Raw genomic sequence first — 25,519 nt, forward strand, 5'->3', positions numbered from 1 at the left:
ACTGACTTCAGCTTCTCTTTGGAGTCCTTGTGTAGACTCTATTGTTTGTTGGATTGTTTGCTTGATTATTAGGTGGAACTCATTTGTTATTGTTTTATTTCTGCCAAAGCATATATTACTCGTCCTGCTTTATTAAATAACAATATTGGTAATATTGTGTGATTAAGGCTGATTTGAGATCTCGCCTATGACAAGATAGCTGCTCAAGTGGAGGAAAGTATGTATAACTTGACCAAAGAATGTGTATTAAACAAAGGTGTTGGATTGTGACTAGAACACAGGGTGCTCCCATCAAAACCCTGACAGCACATTGCTGTCGGGCTGTTTTAAAGACAGCCTCTTTCCACCAGTGAAGGACCCTCCAGAGACGGGGGGCTAAATCTGTCTTTTTCATTTTGCTGTCATAGTTCTTCTGCTCCGATGCACTTTTGAAGTATTTACTTTAAAGATGATGCTGTCTGTAATTATGTTCAGTCCTCCATTGCAAGCTATTATACACACTTTATGATACATGGTTCCATCCATCCATCCATCCATCCATCCATCCATCCATCCATCCATCCATCTTTCCACTGATTATCAAGGAAAAAGTCACAGATAGTCCATCCCTGGAAGGACAGAGCAGAATTCAGAAGACAATTCTGGATGAAATTCTACTCTGCAACCCGATACCATCAAGATCACGATGAATCTTACTCTTCAAACCACAATTTTCATACAGTTTAATAAATATGTTTGTTTAATGGTGTTTAACTACATTTATTATGAATATATAGGACATTCAGGCATCAAATGGACTTGATAAAATGGCCAGTTTACAAAGTCCAGATAAATGAGCCAGATGAAATGCAAGTTGATTTCAACCACATATTTTACATGTTCACGCAGTACCAGTTACTGCTGACCTCATAATGACAATATAACAGAAATATGCGCCAGAGAGCATCTTCAGCAAGATCATTCATGCCGTGTCACTCAGCTGTTTCCTCAGTATCAGGGATAGAATATATCACTGTCAGTTTGAATGTGTGCCTCAGATTGTAGTGTAATGAAAATTGCCGCGACAGATTGTACACTTCACTCTTTTTTCATGTCTGTCTAATGCAGAGGTGGTCAATCTTATCTGCAAAGGACCAGTGTATATGCAGGATTTTGGGATATCATTTAGGTCAGTGTGAGGACTTTTCGGCCAATCTGTTCTCCGATTATTAATCTAATTAAATGCGTAGGATTTATTCGATTCTACACTATATGAACAAAAGTACTGGGACATCTGGTCATTACAGCTACAGGAACTTTTATGACATCCCATTCTAAATCCATAGGCATCAATGTGGAGTTGGTTCTCCCTTTGCAGCTATAACAGCTGCCACTCCTCTGGGAAGGATTTTGGAGTGTGTCTGTGGGTGTTTTTGCCCATTCATCCAGAAGAGCATTGGTGAGGTCAGGCACAGATGTTGGATGTGAAGGTCTGGCTGGCAATTTCCGTTCTAGTTCATCCCAAAGATGTCCGATGTGGTTGAGGTCAGGCCAGTCAAGTTCTTCAACACCAGACTCACCCAGTCATGTCTTTATAGACCTTGCTTTGTGCACTGAGGCTCAGTCATGTTGGAACAGAAAAGGGCCTTCCCCAAAACTGTTCCTACAAAGTTCCCATTCCTGTGCTGAAGCAGTGAGTTACCCTCACTGGAACTAAGGCGCCCAGTCCAGCCTCTGAAAAACATCCCCATACCATTATCCCTCCTCCACTAAACTTTACAGTTGGCACACTGCAGTCAGACAGATAGCATTCACCTGGCATCCACCAAAGCCAGACTCATCCGTCAGACTGCCATACAGACAAGGGTGATTCGTCACTCCACAGAACATGTTTCTACTGCTCCAGAGTCCAGTGGCAGCGTACTTTACACCACTCCATCTGACGCTTGAAACTGCACTTAGTGAAGTCCATTTCATGAAGCTCCCAGGGCACAGTTTCTGGGTTGGGATTAATGCCAAAGGAAGTTTGAAACTCTGCAGAAGTCTGAGACAACAGAGCGTTGGCAACTTTTACACACTTTACGCCTCAGTGCTCGGCGACCCTACTTTGTTACTTTATGTGGTCTGCCACTTTATGGCTGAGTTACTGTTGTTCCGTAAATCCTTCCACTTTGCAATCATACCACTTGCAGTTGACCATGGAATATCCGGCAGGGAAGAAATTTCATGACCTGGCTTATTGCAAAGGTGGAATCCTATGACCGTACCACGCTTCACTCAACTCTGCAGAATGACCTATTCTTGCACAGATGTTTCTAAACCTGACTGCATGGATAGATGCTTGGTTTTATACACCTGTGGGAGGAAGTCGGAATGAAACACTTGAATTCAATGATTAAGAGGTGTGTCCCAGTATGCTTGTCCTTATAGTGTATATAATTATATGAGGTAAAAAAAACTACAACAGTCCATCCATCCATTTTCCGTGACCACTTATTCTGTTCAGGGTCGTGGGGGGGGTCTGGAACTTATCACAGGGTCTATGTGCACAAGGAAAGGAACAACATTAACTACAACAATTTGAAATACAAAAAAATTAAGTCAGGCATTTCTCCTCTTCTTTTTGATGCCGTTTTCTCTTCACAGATTGAGAATATAAGCAAAGCTGCTTGTACCAAAGTGTGTCTTTCTTTCCATCTCAACTTAGGTCTTAGCAACAGAAATTTGACGTCGGCAGGCGGTTTTAAAACTGCTGCAGGTGGGGGAGTGTGGATGAAAAATAAGCAACAGGTCCAGGGATTTATCTAGCACTAACCACACCCGCAGCACTCTGTCTACCAGGGGGTGGGGTGCCAGGTTAACAGGGGGGTAACAGGGATGTGTGGGTGGGGGTGTGTGTGTGTATAGACAATAAGATAAACACAAGTATATCTATATTTAAAATCAAAATATTAGCACTGTATACACTTGCAGGTGTGTACTCAGAATCTGTCTGTTGAGGCTTTCAGGAATTATAGGACGTATTCATTATAATGAAAGAGTTCCAAGACCCAAGGGTAGGGCAAGCAGCTTTTTAATGATTCGGCCCGAGAAATGACGAATGCCAAAACGGAATCCGAAAAACCAGGGTTAGAACAAGCTGAGCTGTGAAGTGAGAACAGTGACGAAGCACCAAGTGCAAGTCACATGCAGAAAACAGGGAAGAATTCTATAATTCTATAACAGGCAGACAAGCACCTGCATCAACAGTCCTGTAAGGAGCAGGCTGAATGCTTCAACAAAAGCTGCTGTCAGAGAAGAATCTGATACAGTGTCTATTCACCAGTGTGCCTAGTATGCTGGTGAGGCAAGGTGTGGTCTGGCTGGGCACGGCTGCAGGGACTGCTGACGAGAGGCAGCTGTTACAAGCATTCATGAAACCTAATGTAGCCCAGTTCTAAGTAATGAAGCCTTTGTTGTGGGCTGGCAGAATACAAGTGTTCATGAATTTGTAATGCCACTTTATTAGTAGAGTAGCAGAGAAGTTTATTTAAAGAAAATCCCGAAAACGGACTATTTTTAGGCCTGTAAAATAAACCCTGAAATTCCAAAATGCTTGTAATCTGCTCTTGTCTCCTCATCTCCTCACTTTTGGATAGGGCAGCGAATAAAGGAGCTCAATAACAAACAAAGCATTGATTTACAACCTTTCCCACAAACCTCCTGGACAGATCCAGCAGGACTGCTCTATCAGAGCTTTAGAAGGAGCACTTAATGACAGTAATCCATCAACCCCCCCCCCCCCCACCCCCAACTGAGGGAAACATATTACGACAGGTTTCAAATACAGCATGAATATAGTCACCATCACAGCTGGACCCCAGACGTTACTTCTTGCTGGATCAGCAACTTGCAATATCAGAACTGCTCATATTTTGCAAAAAATTCTGTAACTCAGAAGGCCTGCGGCAGGCGTCGGTTTGTCAACACGGGCTTGTATTTCTTTCTGTCGGCATTGTTTGCCTTTTACAGTATGTAAGATTTTCAGCATTTGGAATTATCAAGTGGCGGGATGTGGGGTATTGTTACTTTTTAATATCGGCGTGTATAATGAATCTTCCTAACGCTCACAAGACCCAGAATCTACACGGTTTTCTGGGAGCACGTAATCTGATTCATTCAAAGACTGATCCTTGTGCATCAAATCAGCATTCATTTACAAAGCAGTGATATATCACCTAAAGTGTTTTCTCCACGCGGTAGAGTGATGATTGTAAATTCACAGGCTACACACTCACTTAGCCCTGCCACCTGCTTATTTTCTTCCTTATGTTTATCTGTTTTTTCCTTCATGGAAACTAACTATGCATCTGCCTGGTATTTAGTCTTAGAGGTTGCATCACTGGATGGCTTGCAGGGTTGGGGGCTTGAATCTCACCCTCTCTCTCTGTTTGTGGAGTTTGCATGTTCTTCTTGTGCAGTGCAGGCTCCCTCCTGCCATCCAAAGACTTGCAGTTAGGTGGAGCAGGTATCTTTGACTTTCCTCTGAAGTCTGTGTGGGTGTGATCCCTGTTACGGAGAGTCATCACATCCAGGGTCGTCTCTTGCCTTGGCTGAGCTCCTGGAATTTGAAAGATGCTGGAGATGTTAATTGTATAGAATTTATAATCGAGTTGTGAAAAGTAGTTAAAATGAGTAGTTTTTTTTCCCAGTTAAGACAGGAACTATTGTGCCATTCTGCTTAAGTGTATTGATGTATATAAATATAGCACTTACATAAAATGTTAAAACAACAAAATAGTGCTTGTTAAAGTAGCAACATAATTTATGTCATTAGACTGATTTGTGCTAGGTTATACATTCCTATGTTTGGTGAACTTTAAGTAGGCTTAGAGAAACCATGTGCATCTGGAAAATTCAGTGTCACGTCACCCAGTTCTTTTCAATAATCAGGTTTACGAAAATGCTTTCTGTTAGTCCTTTGACTGGTAGTGCACTCCGTTGATGAATCTGTTGTTTTGCCTTTTATGCAGAAAATAGAACTTCAGATTTTTTTCAGTTCTGTCTGCATTATCAGTTTAAATCTTTTTAATGGACCTTTTTAATTAAATAGTAATAGCGAGAAAAGGCCCACTCAATTAAAAAGGACAGATATATTTTTGGGATTAATTATTTACATTTCCATTTAATTATTGGACTGCTGACCTCAAGATGGGGGGTGGGGGTGGAGCATGCAGCCCTGTGTCTGGGTAACTTAAGGAGTGTCGTTAAAAAATGACAAATTATTTCATGCAAAACTTTATTAATAGAAGCCTGAATAATATTAGAGTTTAAAACAAAAAAGTTATATCTGAGTTTTTCCACAAGCACACAGACTCAGACCAGTGGACATGACTTTGTGACCCCACCCCCCCGATCTGATGTCTTCCGCAGTCTATGACTTAATTTCATTTCTCATATTACTCCCTTTTGTTCCAGGGACTATCTGACCCTGTTTTCTCAAATGCTTTGGGTTCAAACCTCTGTTAAATAAATGTATATCTATAAATAAACATACAATGAAAATGTAATATTATTTATAGTTGTTGTGGTGGTAGCCCTGAGGCCTCTCACCTCCAGGTTTAGGTTGAGCTGGCCCCACTGTATGTTTCAGATTTTAAGCAAAGCAGTTGATTGTGCTGTGTTTGTGCCAGTTTGTGTCAGTGAAATATTTATTTGTGCTGCTTTAGTTTCTAAAATATAAATGTTTATTTACATGGTGATGTCACCGCCATGAAGTTGGCTCCCTATTTGTGTCCAATTTAAACCAAACTAGTCTCAGTCATAATCTGTTTGTGTTGCTTTACTTTCTTAGATGTAAATAATTATTTGTGTGGTCCCATGACCACCCTGAAGTTGCCCCCCTCCATTTGTACCTGATTTCGATCAAGCAAGTCTCACACTTGGCCTGATTGCCTCATACCTTGCCCAGAAACAATCCCCCCCCCCCCACCCAAATTCCCTGCTGGGGCCTGCTTTTCAGAAAGCAGGATTTCTTGCTTAGCTGGATAACTTGCTGGATTTAAGGTACCATGGTACCTTATGGATTTTATGTTTGCTCACTTATGTTTAGCCCAGACTACCTTAAGTCTGACAAAGTATCCAGCTAAGTATGGAGGTGATCCACAAATTTAGATTTCCCAGTTAGTTAGTTTAACTTAAGCTAGAAATCATGATAAGTTTTTAAATCAGGAGCATTCCAATTGGACAGTTATGACTTCTAGCTTAAGTAAACCTAGCTAACTGAGAAATCACTGTGTACCTGTATTCAGGGACTGCATCTTTTGAAGGATGTGGTCTACATAGCCTTTGTAGGCTGTTTTTTGATGGTCTGCGCAATGAACATTGGGGTAAGTTGGGCTACAAAGGATCCAACAGGTGGATCCTTTGCAACTCAGCAAAAGAAGGCCACATTCCTAGATCACATTTGAAGGTGCTTTTCGAAACAGGACCGCTTTGTTATTTTTTATCTATTAATATCGCTGTGACGCCTTTGATCTTCGAATTTCTTTTCTTTATGCGAAAGCGAGAGGCCGCAGGGCTGAACTGTCCGGGGTCCTGAATGTTTTTGGTCCTCGTGCCATTGTTAGAGAGAAGCGGCAATATGATACCACGATGTGCAGCAAAGTGCTCTTAAAACTCACATTTGTGAGTCACATGATGTGTGAAATGGATGTTCCAGGCTCACAAAATCACTAGACCAACATTCCAGGACAATCAAGTTTTCCCAACTCATTGCTACCAAAATGTAACCACATCCTGCCCAATTGGCTATCAGAAATGATCTCTTAAGTAAAAAAAAAAATAAATCTTCTCTTTTTCTCTTTCGACTTTTTATTTGGAGGAAAATTTGTTGATCATGAAGATGGTTTTCTTCACTAGGAAGTGTAAACTTAAAGTAGGGCTGGGAGATTAGGATTTTTTATCTTTTATTCAAAACATTTTTACATATGAAATGGCTTGATAATGCATCATTAAATTGATTTTATTTATTTGCAAATGTAGTAAAATATGGTTTGGTGAGAGGTTGAAATCAGGCATGTAGTTTCACTACTTGATCTGTACCCCTTTGCCCAGTTTGTACTTCACAATTTGTACTTCATGTTTGCACATGTGCCAGCGTTTTCACGCATGCATGCACCGTGTTAAATTTCTTGGCATTGCCCAATCCATTCATCCTGCCATGTTACAGCAAACCATACTGTCTTCATTTACGGAGTGCTTCAGTATTCTCAGAAACTAAAGCAGCATAAATGAAAATTTAAACAGCACAAATACAGTACAAACAGCACAAATGACAGAAACTGGTTTGATTCAAATTGGACACGTAACGGGGGTGGGGGGGAGGGGGGGCACAACTTCATGGTGGCCATGTAGACAAACATTTGTGTCTCAGAAACTAAAGCAGCTCCAGTGAAGATTTCACACAAAAGGCAAAAACAATCAAGACCAGTTTGGTTAAAATCTGACGTGATTGGGTTGGGGGTTTAACCTAGGCCTGGCTGGTATGATGGGATTACGGTATACCCCGGTATTTAGATATTCAGAAGGTATAACCTTTAATACCATCAAAATACAGACACTTCTTTCTGTTAAATTGATATGTGATATGCAGATGCTGTATTGAGCTGATGTATTGTAGTACACAGCACATACCACCAGAGGTCAATCTACTGGTGAGGAAGACAGCGATTGTGAGTGGTAGCAATAACACATGATTTGAGAGCATTTTGGATTTCTTCCCAGTGATAAAGTCAGTTTGTTCATTTCATTTCTATTGTACCTTGAGAATATTTGTGAACATTGTGCATGTGAATGACGAAATGTGTAACATAGGAGCTGCAACTTTTTCAGGACACATCTAAAACTACATAGATTTATTACAATTTATTAGAACTTAGCCAGCAGAAATAATTTGCTTGTGATGACCATTTGCTTGCAGGACTAATATTTAATATAATTCTCAGTGATTTTGCCCAAGTTCGTATGATGTATGAATGCATCCACGCTACTGTTAGTAGATTGGATAGCTATGTTTCCCATACACCCTGCCATACACCTTACGGGGTGGTTACGTGGTGTGTTCTGTGACAACGCAGTGGAGTGGTGTGAATAAATGAAGGGCAGTGTTTTTAACTTTTTAACTCCTCAATAAGGTGTTGTATCCTCATTTCCCCAGCACTTAACTTCCCGTTTAGGCTTCTCTCATTCTGGAGTTTACAGTAGCCTACATGACTGATGTTTTTTTTTATTATTATTACTTTTTAATACAGTCATATACATATATTGGGGTGAAATGTCTAGAAGGTATGACAGTATATAAAAACAGATACCACCCAAGTTTAGCCCCTACTCTGTTTTCTGAATGTCTTTGCGTGTTCGCCCTACAGAAGGTTGCATGGATTTCCTCCAAGTACTACAGTTCGGTGGACGAGTGTTTCTATATAATGCCCATATTTTTTTGTAAGTTTGTGTGTATGTGTATCCTGCAATCAACTGGCATACTATCCAGGGTGTACCCCTGTCCTGTGCCAAGGGTTAGCCTGGGATAGGCGCTGTGTCGCTTCATAGTGCTGTTCTGGAGAAGTGGCTGGACGCAAATGGACCCGTTAATACAGTATTTAAAATTATCGACTTACAATTCCAGAATTCCATTCAAAATTTTGCCACGGAGCAGTTTGCATTTTCCCTGGATTCCCTGGATTCATCTGAGTTTGCTCCAGTTATGCTGCTCTCTTCCTGAAATTCCTATGTATCCATGGATCTTTTTACAGAAGATATCTTACTCAGGATATATGCGGCTTTGTGGCCCTGGGTTTTCAGGGATTGGTTTTGGACTGCTACACACACAAGCGGAGCAGTTCTGGAAGGAAATAGGCTGTTAAGGATGTTTCCTGCTTCTGCGATTGAAGTCTCAGAATTCCATGGGTGGCTGGAGTATTTTTAAGTCATTCAGCCCCGTTGAAGCGGTAACTGATGTGAAATGAAGACGGTGGATATTTGAGAACATTGTTAGCAGATTCTTGTCTAGTTCTGCATCAGTTCTCTTTCATGTAACGAGCATTTAACTGTGAAGATCTTGTTTGAAGAGATGGTATTGTCACATACACTCAGCGTGCAGTTTATTAGGTATACTTGCTTGTTAATAAACACAGATTGCTCCAGTCAAACAGCATGACATTTCCCTGCAACAAGGTCAAGAGGTTCAGTGTGGCTAAGCATCAGAAAGTGATTCTGAATGTGGTGTGACTGTTGGTGACAGACATGGTGGTTCCAGAATGTCAGAAATAGCATCTTTGCTGGGATTCTCACATGGCACAGTGTCTGGAGTTTACAGAGGATGATGCAATAAACAAAAAATCATCCTGTCAGTAGCAGTTCTGCGGGTGAAAACGCCTTGTTAATGAGGTAGGGTTAAAGGATAATGGCCAGACCCGTTAACAGGAAAGCCGCAAGGTAAAATATAACAACTCAGTACACCGGTGATGTGCAGTCAGGCTTCTCTGAAGACACATTTCATCTACCATTGATGGGGCTTTTCAGGCAAAAGTAGGTCCTTTCTGGTACTCGTGATATTAATAAGGTAGTTAGTGTAAATTGAAAATATATCTTGAAATTTAATTTGTATTTTACTCAGCTATTAATATCTATCAGTTTTCCATACCACTAATGTGCCTGGATCCCATCCCAAGAAGTGCAGTGTATGGAGTCTTGGAAAGATGCACAGCAACACACAAAGGGAGTTCTGTGGCTGCAGTTCATGTAACTGCATGTTTTTGGACTGCGGGAGAAAACTGGACTGCCTGTAAACATTCGTATTTGAAATATGCTAGTTCAAATATTCTCTTTTCCTTCTGAGTGAGAGTAAATCTTGGTATTATTTCTTAGTTCAGTATGTAAAAAAAAGAAAACCTACAAAACTGAACTGAAAGTGTTTTGGGTCTACCAAGATGTTGGCAATATGTCCAGAAGAAATGATTGGTTGTTTCTTTGTAACATCACCAGTACGTTTTCTCATTTGTTCCTGCAGGAAACAAGTTAAATAAGGATCTGAAACACTATCTGAGCCTGAGCTTTCATAAAATGTCCCCAGACCACGCTCTTCAGCAGACCATCAGAGACAACCTGTATCGCCACGCTGTGCCTTGTAAGTCCTTCTCCTCTACTGTCATCTACTCCTGAGGCAGAACATTGGTGTGTTTATATCAAAGTCCCTCGTCACGGTACTGCAGTTAATTGGTAGGTTAGAAGTCAGGGTATGCAACAGAATCAGCTAAATGAATCATGAAGATTGATTGGTGACATTTAACAATATATAAATTATGTGTGTAACATGCCAAGTCATCAAATTAAACTTATCAGACTGTATTTCCTTGTTTGATCGTCATTTTGAAAGGCAATTTGAATTTATGAAATATATATCTGCTTGGGACTCATAATTTCAAGTCAAAACAACAAATAAACACAAGAATATCCATCCATCCATCCATCCATCCTAGCACAGAGTACAAGGCTGGGATGCCAGTCCATCACAGGGCGGGCACACACACACACACACACACACACACATACACACACTAACACACACATACACACATATGTTTGTATGCATATATTTTTGGGGATCGTCCATTAATTTCTATGGGCAAAACCCTAATCCCAGCAATGACAACCCTAACCTCCACCTAGTCCTAACCTTAACAATAATTAACCAAACAAAATACAAAGACTTATGACTATTTTAATTTTTTTATTGCCTTCATAGATATTTATAAAATTGAGTTTCTCCTTCTGTGGACCAAAAACATGTCTCCACAAGATCAAAATAACATGTATTTATCATATTGTGGGGACATTTGGTCCCCACAGTGTAATATACAGTATAAAGAACCCACTCACCCACTCACACATACACACACGTACACATATTACACACTATGGGCAATTTAGAGATATCACTTAGCCAAAATGCATGTTTTTTCACTGTGGAAGGAAACTGAAGTATCAAGAGAGAACCTTCACGACACCGGGAGGACATGCAAACTTTCCACATGCAGAGGAGGGTGGGATTCATTAACCCAACCCTGCAGATGTGGCAACAACGCTTCAGTCCTATGCATTGAGCCATTTTGTTGCAGTATGAATAGCAGCCGAGTATTAATGTTGTAGTTTTATTTAAATGCAGACTGCTATCATTTTCTGCATAATGTCACATTACCCTTTTAAGTTTACACTACAAGTACATAACACTGCGATAGGAGAGATCTTAAATAACGCGATGCTCTATATTTCATTCTCCTAAAACTGCCCTTGATGTTATTTGGGTCTACCAAATAATACTCGGTGGTTTTTAATCATCAGCAATATGACAATGAATCAGGGGATTTTGTGATTAATCAACAAGTTACCTACCAGCAGTCAATAAAGATGCTGGGAGTCACAGAACTCTTCCTGTGGGAGAGGATCCGCTTCTGTCCATTTTTATAACAGGCAGTGTAACGTCATCATTAGCCATTTGCACCTGCTTTAGACCTCCTGCAAACATTGCTCAGTGAAGATGCATCGGATGGTAGGGGGTCCTAGCTGGTGACTTGTCAGGGATTACATTCTCCACCCCCACCCCACCCCAGAAAAACAGCACATTGATTCGCATGCTGGGGACAGCGCAGCAGTCTGCAGCTCAGTTTTATTCCCCAGACGGCTATTGACCTGTGTTTTTCAGGCTGGCTGCATGTGTTGCTTTACCGTGTTCCTGCATGGTAATTAGCATTCCCTCACCTTAGTACAGCGAACATGTTATATGTATTTTAAAAAGAAAGTCCCTCCATGGTAATACAAATTGCTGAGGCTGTGGACAGGAGGTAAAGGGGACTGATCGGAAAGATTTATTGAACGATGGAAACCTTCAGAGCTTAGTCAGGAAATTATTCTGTAATGTTTTCATACCAGAGAATCCCTGAAACATTATTATAATGTGGGGAATTAGAAGGACTGCATGATGCTGTGTTTTTGTTTTGTTTTTTTCTTTTTTTTGGGGGGGGGTGGGGGTGTGGTTAACTACAAAGGACAAGATTTCAGTATGAAGCCACAATGAAGGAGAGACATTCTCAGATGGTCCTGTCAGATGCCAAGGAGGAGCAAAAATAATATGTGAACTCTTTAAGAATCAAATTGCCCAGTGCATGAATAAGCTGTAGTAGACCAGAGATGATTAGTCATTGGTAGTCTATAATGGCCCTTATTAGTTCCACTTGTTATACTAATCACATTTGACGCTCTGCAGCTCTGCATCATTTACAGCTCAGGCTGCTCGATGCTCACACCTACTATATGGGTTAGTGACGTGGTACTAATTTTTTTGTGTCTGTATATCTTAGGTAAATTTAAAGGTGTTATAATTTGAAGATAAACTTATAAATTACTTGCATACTTTCCTTTTTGGAGACCTAGTCTTACATTTCTATTTCTAATCAATTTTGAGAAAATATTTGGGGCATGATGGCAAAAATGTCAATGAGGCGTAACCTGTAAAAAATGTCATTCACCTTGCTTAAAAAAGGTGAAATTCTCAATGAAACACCCTATCAACTGGTTTGGCATAATCTTACATTAGAATTATTTGACAGAGAATAAAAGTAATAGAAAACCATTGTTTTGAATATTATAATTCATTTTCTGATTGACACCCATTTGTTGGGTGAACTTCCTTTAAGGAGCCACCATTCAAGGAGCATCATTATGCAAGAAATCCATGTGATAGTAAATATTACAGAGACAAACCCCTGATGTTGCATGCCAAGCTTAGTAATTCTCTTTAAAATATTATTATTTTGACATTTTTGGTCAGGTATGCTTAGGTTTGCATGTCAAATGGCATGACCTCAGGAAAACACTGACAATTCATCATAATTATGAAAATGAGTAAATATTTAAAAAATTATGTTTGAAACATTCTTAGAAAGGCCATATGCTTACATAAGTGTCTATGAAAATGCCTGTCAAATTTGATTTTAAATTGAAATGTCAAATGGTGTAGCCGGTTACACCATCTGACTCCGATTACAGGTTTTTCTGTTAGAAGCCAATTTTGTCAAATATCAGTAGTTTTTGATGCTGGTTAAAGATGCAATATGAATTATCTTGCTATGTGGAACTATTTTCGAGTGTTCAATGCTATATTTTTGGAAAAAGCGATTTATCCACAACATTATTATCAAAGCTCTGTAAGGCTTGGATAATATGATTATGTTACATTCCTTGGTGTATTGCAAATGTTTATCTTCAATGCATATTTGTATTCCATTCATTTGCAATAGTAAGCAATATAAAATGTAATATATGTAGGTATATGTAATGTAATATATGTAGGTATATGTAATGTAATATATGTAGGTAACTCGTAATGTAGCAAAATGAAATGTGTGAACAGTGACTGCTGAACAAGGACAGCAGTTTCAAAGGACCTAAAGGTTCAGTACTTCAGTAATAGGAGAAATTTTACTAAAAGATTAAAATATTAAAAAACAGTATATTAAATTTCTGCTATTTCATAATTAGTACAACTAGAGGTGGGCAGCACATCGGTGTCATAGTCATTACCAGTGTGATTGTCCGCCAGGATATGGATTTACACTATATTCAGCATTCAGCATTTTAATTATACAACAGCATATTTAAAAAAATAAAGCATTTTATTTTTTTCAAAGCTTCATTTGTAATATAAATACTAAATAGTACATGTAACCGGTTTGTGTGTGTTTTGTGAATTTTCTATTAAATGCACTCCGACTATGGAATCAGATTTGTGCCAATATTATCAAGCAAAACTTCTCACTGAAGCAAAAGAAATGTCATCTCAAAAGTAAAATTTATTACTTGCAAACAAATTTATAACTTGCAAAACAAATATGTCTTTTGATAATGCGCTCCTTTGTTTATGCTGCCAGCTTCCTTGCTTGCGCTGCCTAACTTTTTATTTACAGTTCTGACACAAACTTCTTCTGCTACTATTACCAATTACCTTCCCAGAAGAAGTGAAAGTTAGTTTACACAGACACACACACACACACACACACACACACTCTTGGGATCACACTGTCACACACAAGCTGATCACTTGTGTTCAGACTTACTGCCTGTGTCAGTTCTGCTAGCTGATCAGATGTCCCCCGCACATTGATATTACATAAGTCTCTGTCACCAGGCAGATCTGTTTAGTGCAGGCTAGCTAAGAACACAAAAATGCTCCGTTAGGATAGGAGTTGTCAAGTTTTCTAGAATAAGTGCCGTCTAGGTTTGTATCAATTGGTGTAACCAGTATTTTACATAAAAATATAATCATATATAGGAAAATGAATATGGAATAATCCCCTACTGCAGTATATTGACATACTTTTTAACATTTTTACATAATTTGTGAGACTGTATAAATGCTGGTGTTTTCAGCATATGTCCTACTCAGTATTGCAAAAAAACACACAAAATAAAAATTTAGATAAAGAGAATACTAATAAAATCTTTTTTTTTAAGTTTTGTGTAATATTTTAAAATTAAGTACTTATTTTTACACTTGCACACACTCTGTGTATAAAATATTTAATATTTTTCATTCTTTTTGTGGTTACACCATTTGACATTTTTGGGTACATTAAGTGTTACCTTTTTGTAAAAAAAACTGGTGCAAATGTGGATTTCAAATGACATGAAAATAACTCAAAAACAAACCTGATGCATACTTTTGAAATCGGTTTTTTTAAATTTTTTAATTGCTCATCTTGACATCCCTTATTTGTCACTGACTCATACATGTGCTCTCATATTAATGTAGTAATGTATTATTACTGTGTTTTTGCACTACAGCTGTCACAATATTAGATTTTCACTACATGAGTACTGTTGCCAAAAGAACTCACGATAATGATATTACCATGATATCTATAGAAAACTTTTAACAAAATAATTATAATAATGCTACTATTCAAATTCATCTTTAAATTTATTATGTGTTTTGTTTCTTCCTAGCTAACGAATTACACTCAAAATATGACGGCGGCGAGGTGGAGAGTCTGTAACCCTAACTGTATAAAATCGTATAAATAGAACAATTGTACTTTTTGCGCTTACTGTTAATCGGGACTTCCTGCAGACTGGGTGTCTAAAGAAATCCTGTAGTGACACCATTAGTGTTCCTTTTAACAATATAAGGTTGATTTTATGGACTGTGTGTGAGTGATCACCACCAGCCCAGAATGAGATTTTCAGCCAGATATTCCAATTTTGGATTTTCTGTGTTGCCTGTCTATTTAATAAAGTAAATTTTATTTTATAACTTTTATTTTTTAATAAAAGTTCTGCATAGCACCTGCACTTGTGTCTGAGTGCATATTTATGGGGTCTCGTTAGGTACCCCAGTCAGGATGGGATGACCGTATATCCCTGACAGCTACCACAGTTATGGTGCAGAGAAGTCGGTAGATGATATTATGTTAAATATATGTTAAACTTATATTTCAGTTCAGCGTGAACCACAGCTATAGGCCTAAGTATACCAAAATACCCTGTTGCTGGATAGCAGAAATTGAAACTGAAGGAAATATAAAATAATAATTCAATGTTAATCCAAAAATTGGATATAGACAAGCTGAATGAACACTTAAAATGACAAATGGATTTTTTTCACTCAGCAGCAGCACCAGTTCTCACTACACAAAGCAACCACTGTAGTTTACTGTTATTATAGACAATATGGTTTACCTTAAAATGGCAGGATATTTTTATAATATTACTTTTTCTAACTTTTGATATGAAAGGGAAAAACCTCACCACTGGCATGCAAGAAACTCCACTTTCTGGCCACTAAAATAGATGATGTTACCTTCTGGCCTGTCTGTCTTTCAGTTTGCTGTAACTAACAGGTGCCGACAGAAAATAATCCTCACTTAACGACCAAGTTGCATTCCTACGACTGGATTATTTACAATATTATCATATATGTACTACTAACACAGTATTGGTATTTCATTCTTGAAATACAACTGTTACCACCAATACCACTATATTACTATATACTGGTGACAACCCTAGTTCACATATAGATTCCCATAATTATTGAGGTGCATGGGGGGTCAGTGGATAACACTGTTGCCTCACGGCCAGGTTGTGGTTAGGGTTGGGGTTAGATTTGCACCTCTGTGTGTGGCGCTAGTATGTTCTCTGAATGTTGCATGGGGTTATTGAAGGTATTCTGGCTCTTTCCTGTAGTTCAGAGAAATGCAGTTAAATTGCTCATGGCATGATTGTATATAGCCTGCACTGCACAAGATACACCCTGACCTGTGATAGACTGCCGACCTCACTGTGACCCTGACCAGGGAAAGTGGTTAGATGAATGGATGAATGAATGTCCTTCTGCCAGTGTGATGTGTATCGATGTTGCATGTCTCACTGTATATCAGAATCAGAATCAGCTGTATTTGCTAAGTGTACTGGGGACACAAGGAATTTGGTTCCGACTGCTTGAGACTCCCTAGTACACAGACAATAAATGACACTGTACAAACGATAAATTACACTATACAAGAAATAAAATGTGAAATATACACACATGGGTAAAACACTGTACAAGTATAAGGTGCGAGGTTGAGTGCAGACAGAGTTTAAGGGGGGGAAATTTACAGAAGGCAGGTGACACAGCTTAGCTGTTTATGAGGGCGATGGCCTGAGGGCAGAAGCTGTTCCTATGTTTGGTGGGGTTTGTGTACAGTTCTGTAGCGGCTGCCAGACGGGAGGAGCTGGAAAAGGTTGTGTCCAGGGTGTGACGGATCTGCAATGATTTTGTCTGCCTGCGTCCTAGTATATGATTTTCCTGTATGTGAAAGAATTGTACCAAATCCAAATTCATTTGTGTGGCAATCAACTTCTGTCCATTATATTATTAACAAAGTTAAATAGTAAAAAAAAAAAAATTACAAGAGAAGCAGGTGTGTAAGGATGCGTCTTTGTACTAGAGTATGTGTACAGCAGTACCTAACATTTGTTTGAAACATTTCTGAACTAAACGAAAGCTGCATATATTTGCATAAATATACAAGGAATTATCTCAATTTTTTTACATTGTAAACCTTTGATATGTATTTTAATTAATCTGATAAATGCAGAATATTCTGAAATAATTTTGCAAGAAATGCCAGAAAATTACTTGAACAAATATTTTTGACTGATAGCCCCATTTGATTAATACAACAGTATCATCAAAACACGGTTTTGTTAGTGCAGCAGTGTAACATACCAGTTTGCCACAGTCGCATGTGAAGTATAACTAAAAGGCCAGAATAGTCTATGAGGCGGAGAGTACATGTCAGGTAACTAGGCATGTGAAACTTGTGTTTTGGTATGTTAGTGTTGTTTATGTGGACGATTGTGTGTGTGTCTGTGTGAGTTATGTGTATATCACTTTATGGAAACGTAATAAAAACCTGTTGCTTTGACGTGGTGGGAACCATTTTTCTAATTTAACTCAATTTTATAAAGATCTGTGAATTCAATAAAAATTGGTTGTTAAAACTGGTTGCTTATGGTTTAGGGGTGTGTAGGTTGTCATTGTTGGGATTAGGGTTACACCCACAGAAATCAATGGAGAGTCCCCACAAAGATATAGATGCCTAATCTGTGTGTGTGTGTATGTGTATGTTTATGTTAGAAAGTGACAATGGAGAGCTGGGGGGGCCTGGGTGTCACTCAGTGACACACATTCTGACAGGGTTAGGGTGGGGTGAATGAGAGGGGGGGTAGGGCTCCAGCTTTGTTTCGATCTGCCAGGAGAGAAACGCTCTCACAACAGGTGTCAGATGCCAGCGACTCCCCAGATGGAATTCAGTAGCAAATTTGGGCCAGTAGGACCTGGGGCCCTTTCCTTTGTGTTTTCTTTTTGCTTCTTTTGTTTAGCGGTAGTTTGAAGTTATCAAAACTGTGCATCTCCACACCTAACCATTAATCTGCAGCTACTCCAGATCTACTGACAGTATAGCAATAGCCAGCCAGCAGTCACTGTGAAGCACCACTCATTAATGTCTTAAGATTCCTTTTTGGGTTTATGGATATACCATTATTATAATGTTTTTTCTTTTCTCTATTTTTTTATCCTCTTCTTTATATATCTGTATCTGTTTGTCTTTTTATAATATACATTTAATTCTAAGGATTTTTTTTATTTTTTATACCCTTCCCTAACAGGTGTTTATTGGTGGTTTGTCGATTTTAGCCGTACCATCAGGAAGGGGCCGTCTGTTTCCGAATGCCCCCTCCCACTAGTCCAATCACAGCCGTGGATGTTTTTTTTGCCATTTTCTGACACTGTCAGAAAAGTGACATTAAATTCTACCATCTGTATTCTCTAGTGAAAGTATTCTCCTGCATAACTCACACCCCAAGTACTAGCAGCAGTGACTGCCCCCTCCCCCTACCACTGGCCCGCGTCTGCCTCCCCATTACTTGAGATCTGGCACAGAGTGTCAGCCTCCCTATGGGCGTCGCTCCTCTGCTTTTTCGCACGCTCCTGCCGCTGCCTCTCTCCTCACTCCTGCTTTCTGCTCAACCCGCCAAAGTCGTCTCTCTGCCAGTTGCACAAAAGGGAGAATTACCGCACCTGCACCGCGTCCCCGGCTGGACCTCGCAGGCAAGTGCAAGTCGTTGCTTTGCCTTCGGACGTGAGACTGTTTTAGAGAAGCGTTTAATGCATGCGGGGGGTGGGTGGGGAAGGGGGGGGGGGGTCGCGTGTGTAAAGGCATAGGGATGGCTTCTCGGGGGAGGGGTGGCACACTTGGTCAGCACATGCAGCCCAGAAGGACAGATGGCCAGTGGTTGTGGTCTTTTTTTTTCTTCCTGCTGGCTTTGTATTCGGCCTACTGGTACACAGACCCTCCTTTCAGGGTGCATGAGGTGGGGGCACGCTGCAGCCGGGGGCTGTTTGGGGCCAGTGGGAGGGCTGTATCTAAGGCCAGAGAGGAGTAGGAGGAGGTGGTTGCTTAGCCACGAATACGCCAAGATCAGGTCCAGATGCTGTCGGGACAAAGGGGCTTTTCTGAGGAGACCGCAGGGGGAAGCGTGGCACTTGCCATTGTGAGTGTCGGTCCGCATTGCAGAGTGGAAACAGGCAGCTCTGTTTTAATGAAGCGCATGCCGCCCTGTAAGCTGTGAAGGGAAGCATTTCTTTTTTCCATGCCCTTTTCAATTCGGCGGCTAGATTTTTTTCCCATCTATTTAATAGTTATGTCACGGACTGATCAGAAATGTAAAATGCGAGTAGGGGAGATGAACGCGCCTCCCTCTCTGTGCGAGGTGCAGAAAAAGTGGAAATTAAATGGCAGTCGGCGTGATCCGTAAAGCGCACCGATGCAGACGGGCAGCTGTCTAGCAGCCTTGTTTGTACGTGTGTGCGCGCTTAAGATGCGGACATGCATCCTGCTTTCCGGCTGTCACACCATCACAATACAGCCCCCGTAATCAGCCATGTCCGACACCTTCTTTATCAGTCAGCCTGGAGAATTAGACCTCCCTGGATCCCCAGCTACCGTGGCTCGTAGATCAGTATAACTAATGCTTGTTCAATGGCTGATAACACATGATTCTATCTTAATTGTCAGCCAGACAGTAGAGCTGGGAGGCGGCGGGGTGAGGAAAGTTAAAGCCCTGTATGTATTAACGTAAGCGGTGTTCGTTCCCTGTGAGGCACTGTGTTGCAGTCGAGTTAATAAGCACAGAGATTGTCTTTTTAATGTTTTTTTTTTTTTTTAGCTAGCCATTTTTTCTGTCTCTATGGTACCCTGAAAAAAATCAGAGCTCAGCTTTGGGGACCCTGTGTTAGCGGAAAGCACACGCTTCCTCGCCCGTGCCTTGCCTTTGTGTTCACCGCCATCGTCGGTGTACTTTCGGTCTCCTCCGGTCCTTAAACTTCAGGTTTCTGTCGGTCGATCGTTGCAGTGTCCATGCCTCCATTGCACATCGGACAATTTAAAATACTATTTATTTACACTCCTCACGTTTCTCTTGAATATTACAACGTACGGCTGGGTAATTTGCATTGACTATTTCCGGCTTTATTTCTTGCACAAATTTACACTATAGATGCCAGTTACGATTCATTCTGTAATTCTTTAGGGTAGAAGAGTATGCTGTTTTATCATTGCATTATTTTGATGTGCATCTACGACTTAATTGGTACTCGCAAGACTGTTGCTTTCAGTTGTCATAATTCAGGCACTTTTAGTAATTAAAAATCGTTTTTTTTTGGATGAGGGAGCTTAAACACCTATCTAAAGTTCATACTCTGACTATGATTCGTACTTTATTTTCAAGGTCTCTAATATGAGAGCAAAATATATTGTGAGAATGAATTTGTCATAGGCTGTGCCTCTAGAATTCTTGTTCTTTTAATCCTTGTATTCATTACTAAGTAGAGTATATGAATTTGACATATTGGGGGCATTGCTATTGCAATCAGGTGCAATTATGGGTTTTTGTATATCTGTCGTTGTCCTTCCGTAACTATTTATCTGCTGGAGGCGGGTGGTGAGCTTGGATCACAGGACAGACACTATCAGCACATGCCTAACCACATGTTTTGGACTATATAAGGAAACCACTATGTGTTTTTGTATTTCAGTCACACACACATTCTGTCGGCACAGGTCCTGTTCTTGCTAGTAAATAGTTACCACTGTATCACCCACTTTCTGCTTTTGTTGTGTGTGTAACTGCACTTCTGCTTATTTTTTATGGTGTAATCATTCCTGTATAGTATTATAAAGACCATTAGGTGCAAATGACTGTTGGTTGTTGGTTGGATACCACAATCCTCCTGAATGCACTCAAATCCCACTGAATATACTAGATCACTGTGGAATGGTTCAGTCTACAGAATAGAACAAACTGAATTACTGTACAAACGGCTCTTTTTGCATTCTGTTCTGGATTCATGGATTAATACATTTATGGCAAGATACCATCTGTTTTTTTATAATTATTAGCTGAAGTTCCCTTCCACACACACACACACACACAGAGTTTAAATTCTTACTGAATTACAAGGCAAGTACACACTCTCTTGTAGTGCTATCAATTTTATGTTTGCTCAATTTGAAAATCCCCCAGAGTCCCTAAAGTTCAGCGATATTGAAATTAATTTGGAAACCATGAGTGTGCTATTATGTGATCCCACACGAGTTGCATTTGTATCTCAGTGTGTATAGTCATTGGTGTGTAGGTTATTGTCTCAGCTGGTTTGATCACGACACCTTAGCACTTTATTTTTTAAGCATAATCTCACTATAGCACATCCTAGCCAGACTCTCAATTCCGCGCCTTCCTCTACAATATGTGAAATATATGACTGAATATTTATGCGGTTTATAAACAGCATTGATTATAGTTGCAACAAGATGCTTTTCTTATGCATTTTAAAAGGTTTCAGATGTTCACGGAAGTTAGGCCAGTTAACTGTGTGGGAATGCAAATAGGATGAATACAGGACTTTGGCTTTCGTATATATTTCTTTATTTGTTGAGTGAACAAGTACAGTAGTAGGCGTATAAGATATAAGAGGTTATGTATATACACACAGAATGAGATGGTGCAGTAGAATTTTCTTGCCATTGTTTCCTGTATAGTGCTACCAAATGTAGCTATATAATTCTTCCTATAATACAAAAATGAGCTAAAAAGTATTTATTGAAACATTGTATATGTTGTATAGAAAGTATCACAAGACAGAAGCCTTTAGTGTTTCTGGAGGTTTAAAAGACATTTTTGGGGGGAGGGTGTTTTGCAGGCTTAGCTGTGCAGGAAGGGCCAATGTACCATTTACGGGCCGCAGCAAAACTGAGAGAAGGCTTTTATTTCCAGTCATTTAATTAACGTTTCAAAGACGGTAGGCTGTGGTGTTGTTCTTGGAGTTTAAGGGCTGTTACAGTCTTTTGGCTCTGTTGCATGAGAATAGCTTAAAGGCATTCCTTGCAATGCTTCATGCCACAAAATTCAACACACACAGTACAGTTCTGATGTGGAGCTTCACTATCTGGGACAATTTGATTTGCAGATGATGATCACTCATCCAGAGAGAAGATGTCAAGGCATCGTTTACTGTAGACTGAGAGCTGTTGTCTTCTTGGGAGGAAAGGCAGTAAAGTGTCACCAGCATAATAGTGGTAAGAGAAGCCATGAGAAATGAAATGTGGCGTGTAGCGATAATAACATTGATCCCTATAGTGTCTGAGCAGTAATATCTAAGGTCCGGAAAGGGGGCATCACCAGGTCCTGTATGACGCCGGTGCTGAACATATGAAAGCACTGTCACAAAGTGTGTGAAAAGCTAAGGACCCTCCCCTGTTATCTAGGGAACTGTAAGTATTTTTCCGTAATTTATGAAATATATGATCTATTAAAAAGCAAAGGCAAAGCTTTAAAAGTAGATGGCTTTGCTTATATGTATAACTGAGGGCAGCCCGTTGATTTTCACTTCCTTTGTTTCAGACAGTTACTACAGCTGTTACCCTGACAGTTCGGTAGAAGAAACTGGACTGTTGTCAGTGCTGTCAGCCTGCAGATTGTTCCTTTGAAACTTTAAATTCACACACATGCAGAAAGGGGTATTAGGAAAAGTTGTAATTCCTAAACAAAAATTCAGTGATTACACAGTTAGGGGTAATTTATTCCCAGTCCTAAAAATAGCAAGCACATTCTCCATCCTTTCAAGCAGCAGTATATCTGACACTTCAAGCGTATGTGACTGACCTATTTTTAATTTCTAGTTTATCCTAAGGGGACGGAAAGGGCCATCCATATGCTCTCTTACACCCTGTGTGTGACCCTGCGTTACACTCCATGTCGCCTTCTGAATGGTCATGAATGGTCATTAGGTCATGACTCCACTAATGAAATCATACATTCTGTATTCCACTGTTAAAATCCCACACAGTTAAATGCAGAGGCATGAAAACTACTAACATGCCAATCTTATCTAAGGTGGTCTTTCTCCAAGTTGCAAATTATTTTCACTGTAGAATGACATTGGTTCGTAACTGTGATGATCATCGCCAATGCAACTTGACGTCTGCCATTAGAGGGCTTATAAGAAGCCTGCAGCTCGGGGCCGTGTCATACCCAACTTGTTGATGGTGGACAGATCTCCGAGATGTCTATAAATTTGCCTGTAAATACTGAGTAGGAGTATTTAAAACAGAAACATACTACCTACATTGCCTACAACCATCGCAGAACCACAAGAGCAATACCAGAAAGCATACAGAGAGAGAGAAAAAGATGATTAGTGACCACCTTGTGTAGTTGTAGGACTTGCCAGCATACAAAATGCCAGCCCTTGTGGGATTTTGGGCCTCCTATACATTAAGTGGCGGTGGAGCAAGGCTTGCTGAGCAGGGCGGGGATGGCGTGCCGGCCAGCCAGCCAGCCAGCCAGCCAGCCAGCCAGCCACCCCACGGCTGCGGAGGAAGACGACCCGCTGCGGGGCTGACCGAGCACAATGAGGTGGCACGCATGCACAGCAAGCGCTCTGGCCCACCTTATCTTTAAATCTCATTCAGCCCTAATCCTGCTACGGCACCCACTGCCCCCCCTCCCAAACACCTCCATCACGACCCCCAAGGGTCACATGACTCGTAGGAAGTCTTGCTTGGGTGCTTTGCTGATTAGTTTGACGAGCATGTGCACAGATATCTTTGTGTGCCTGTGTGTATGAACAGGGGAGAGAGAGAGAGAGAGAGAGAGAGAGAGAGAGAGAGGGGGAGGATCTGGGTTGAGGTGGGCGGTCCTGGGGTGGGGGGATGCTGTGGAGTTGGAGCTGGCTTCAGACAAGTGCTTCAGTATGCGAACCCCACATTGGCTTAGCGTCTAAGCTGGGCAGGACGACTCATCCGTGCAGCTTGTGGGCTTTCGGCTGGGGGGGGGGGGGCAGCGTCGGCAGCAGCCTGCCCAGATGCACGTGAGCGATCGGCAGGCAGCAGGGGGGAGACGCCAGCAGAATCACAGGGTGCTGGGACCGCTCCCCTGAACGTCCCCCAGGAACGGTCGTGGACATCGAAGGTGGCAGCAGCAACAAGGTATTTATTACGCTTTGGCTGGTGCCTGGTGTTTGCTGGGAGCTTGGCGGATTGATGCTGTGGTTTGGGGTGGTGGGGCAGACAGTGAGGCGGGATCTGTCGTCTCGGGATTGGGAATGTGGTTTGTGGCGATGGACGGCGTGAGGATGGTGAGCCCCGGCGTGTGAGCAGCACTCTGTCACGTGTGTGTGTCTGTGTGTCCGTGAGTACGTGTGTGTGCGCGCGCGCGAGTGTCTGAACGCACACGCGTCCGTGAGCTTACATGCAGTTGGTGGCGCGCGGGGCTGATTCCGGCAGCCATCCTTTGGCAGCCTCTCTGCCTGATGTACGCCGTCACCCTGCACCTTGTCCAGCAGGCTGGCTGACACAGGGATGGTGTTTCGGAGCCTCGCGGTCATTTTCCCCCTCTGTCCCCGTCTCCCTCTCGCCTGCTGCCTCCTTCCCCCCTCCATAACTGTCCCTTTAAATGGAAGCTTTAAACCTGCTTTATCCTGCATCCAGCCTTCCTTTCATGACAAAGCCTTTACCGGACAAGAAAGAGAAGAAACAGAAATGGCATTTTGGTCAGGTTTCAGAATAATTAAAGTTTGAATCATATTTCTGTTGCCTTTAGCCAGCCTGTTTTGTTTTCTTTTCCACTTCCTACCACCCCTCCAAAAAAAAAAATACATTTATGGACAAAAGCTGAGCAGAGCGGTAGATAATAGAGTTGCTGAAGCTCAAAGAATGGACTTTTGTTTTGCGCCTTATTGTATGTCTAGCTGCTCTCAGTCTGTTCACTCTGTCTCTCTCTCCGGCTCAGCCCAGCACCTGTTCTCCCTTGCCCCCCTCTGTAAAAGAATAAAATATCCCCCCTCCCTCCTTCCCTCCCCATCTCCCACCCCCATTTTCAAAGCTTTGCTTGGTCTTTGAAAAATAATGATCAGTTAAAACCTTTTTGCTGCTTGGGAGGAAGCGAATAACAGGAGGTGACACCGAATTCAGCCGGACAGGAAATATGCTAAAACTCGCATTTCTGCGTGTTTTCAAGCAGACATGGTTTTTTCATGCGAGGCCCACATGTGTTTATTGCAGTTACAGATTGGTTCCTGGTAATGATCACATGTCGACACTTTGAGATCATGCCGTTCCATGCTGAAATCTTCCAGTACTTGCATATGTGATCTAAACCTGTATCTGTATATATGTTGCGAGGCAGTATATGAATCGGCATAATTAGCTTTTAATTTGCTACCATTCAGATTTTTTAAGTAAAACTGGCACTGAATGTGGTGGGTCAGCTTCTGAGAATGCAAAATGAAGGAATTTCCACTTGTGGATGAGATACGATTTGGAATTCCAGATGAGGAAGATCCAGTTATTAAAGTAAAGTACATACCTTTACAGTTTTCTTTTAGTTTAATGAAGATTGT

At 40.9% G+C, this 25,519-nt stretch overlaps 1 protein-coding gene across 12 annotated transcripts in view; it reads left to right on the forward strand.

Moving 5' to 3' along the window:
• Positions 1-25,519, forward strand: part of LOC125745412 (membrane-associated guanylate kinase, WW and PDZ domain-containing protein 1-like) — a 114,311-nt gene that overhangs the window by 39,271 nt on the left and 49,521 nt on the right. For 9 of the 12 annotated variants that reach the window (XR_007398666.1, XM_049018272.1, XM_049018276.1 and 6 more), the window contains exon 2: positions 10,028-10,144. The exons of 1 other annotated variant lie outside the window; for it this stretch is intronic. Coding sequence is in view for 8 of the 11 variants with exons in the window: in XM_049018272.1 (XP_048874229.1) it covers positions 10,028-10,144 (117 nt within the window). In the remaining 3 variants the exon portion in view is untranslated. Of the gene's footprint in view, positions 1-10,027; positions 10,145-18,446; positions 18,671-23,876; positions 24,108-25,519 lie in introns of those variants that run through there. 2 more of the 12 variants (XM_049018280.1, XM_049018279.1) reach the window with 2 other exon arrangements.

The sequence above is a fragment of the Brienomyrus brachyistius genome, chromosome 6 (genome assembly GCF_023856365.1).
Source record: "Brienomyrus brachyistius isolate T26 chromosome 6, BBRACH_0.4, whole genome shotgun sequence".
Classification (NCBI taxonomy): Eukaryota; Metazoa; Chordata; class Actinopteri; order Osteoglossiformes; family Mormyridae; genus Brienomyrus; species Brienomyrus brachyistius.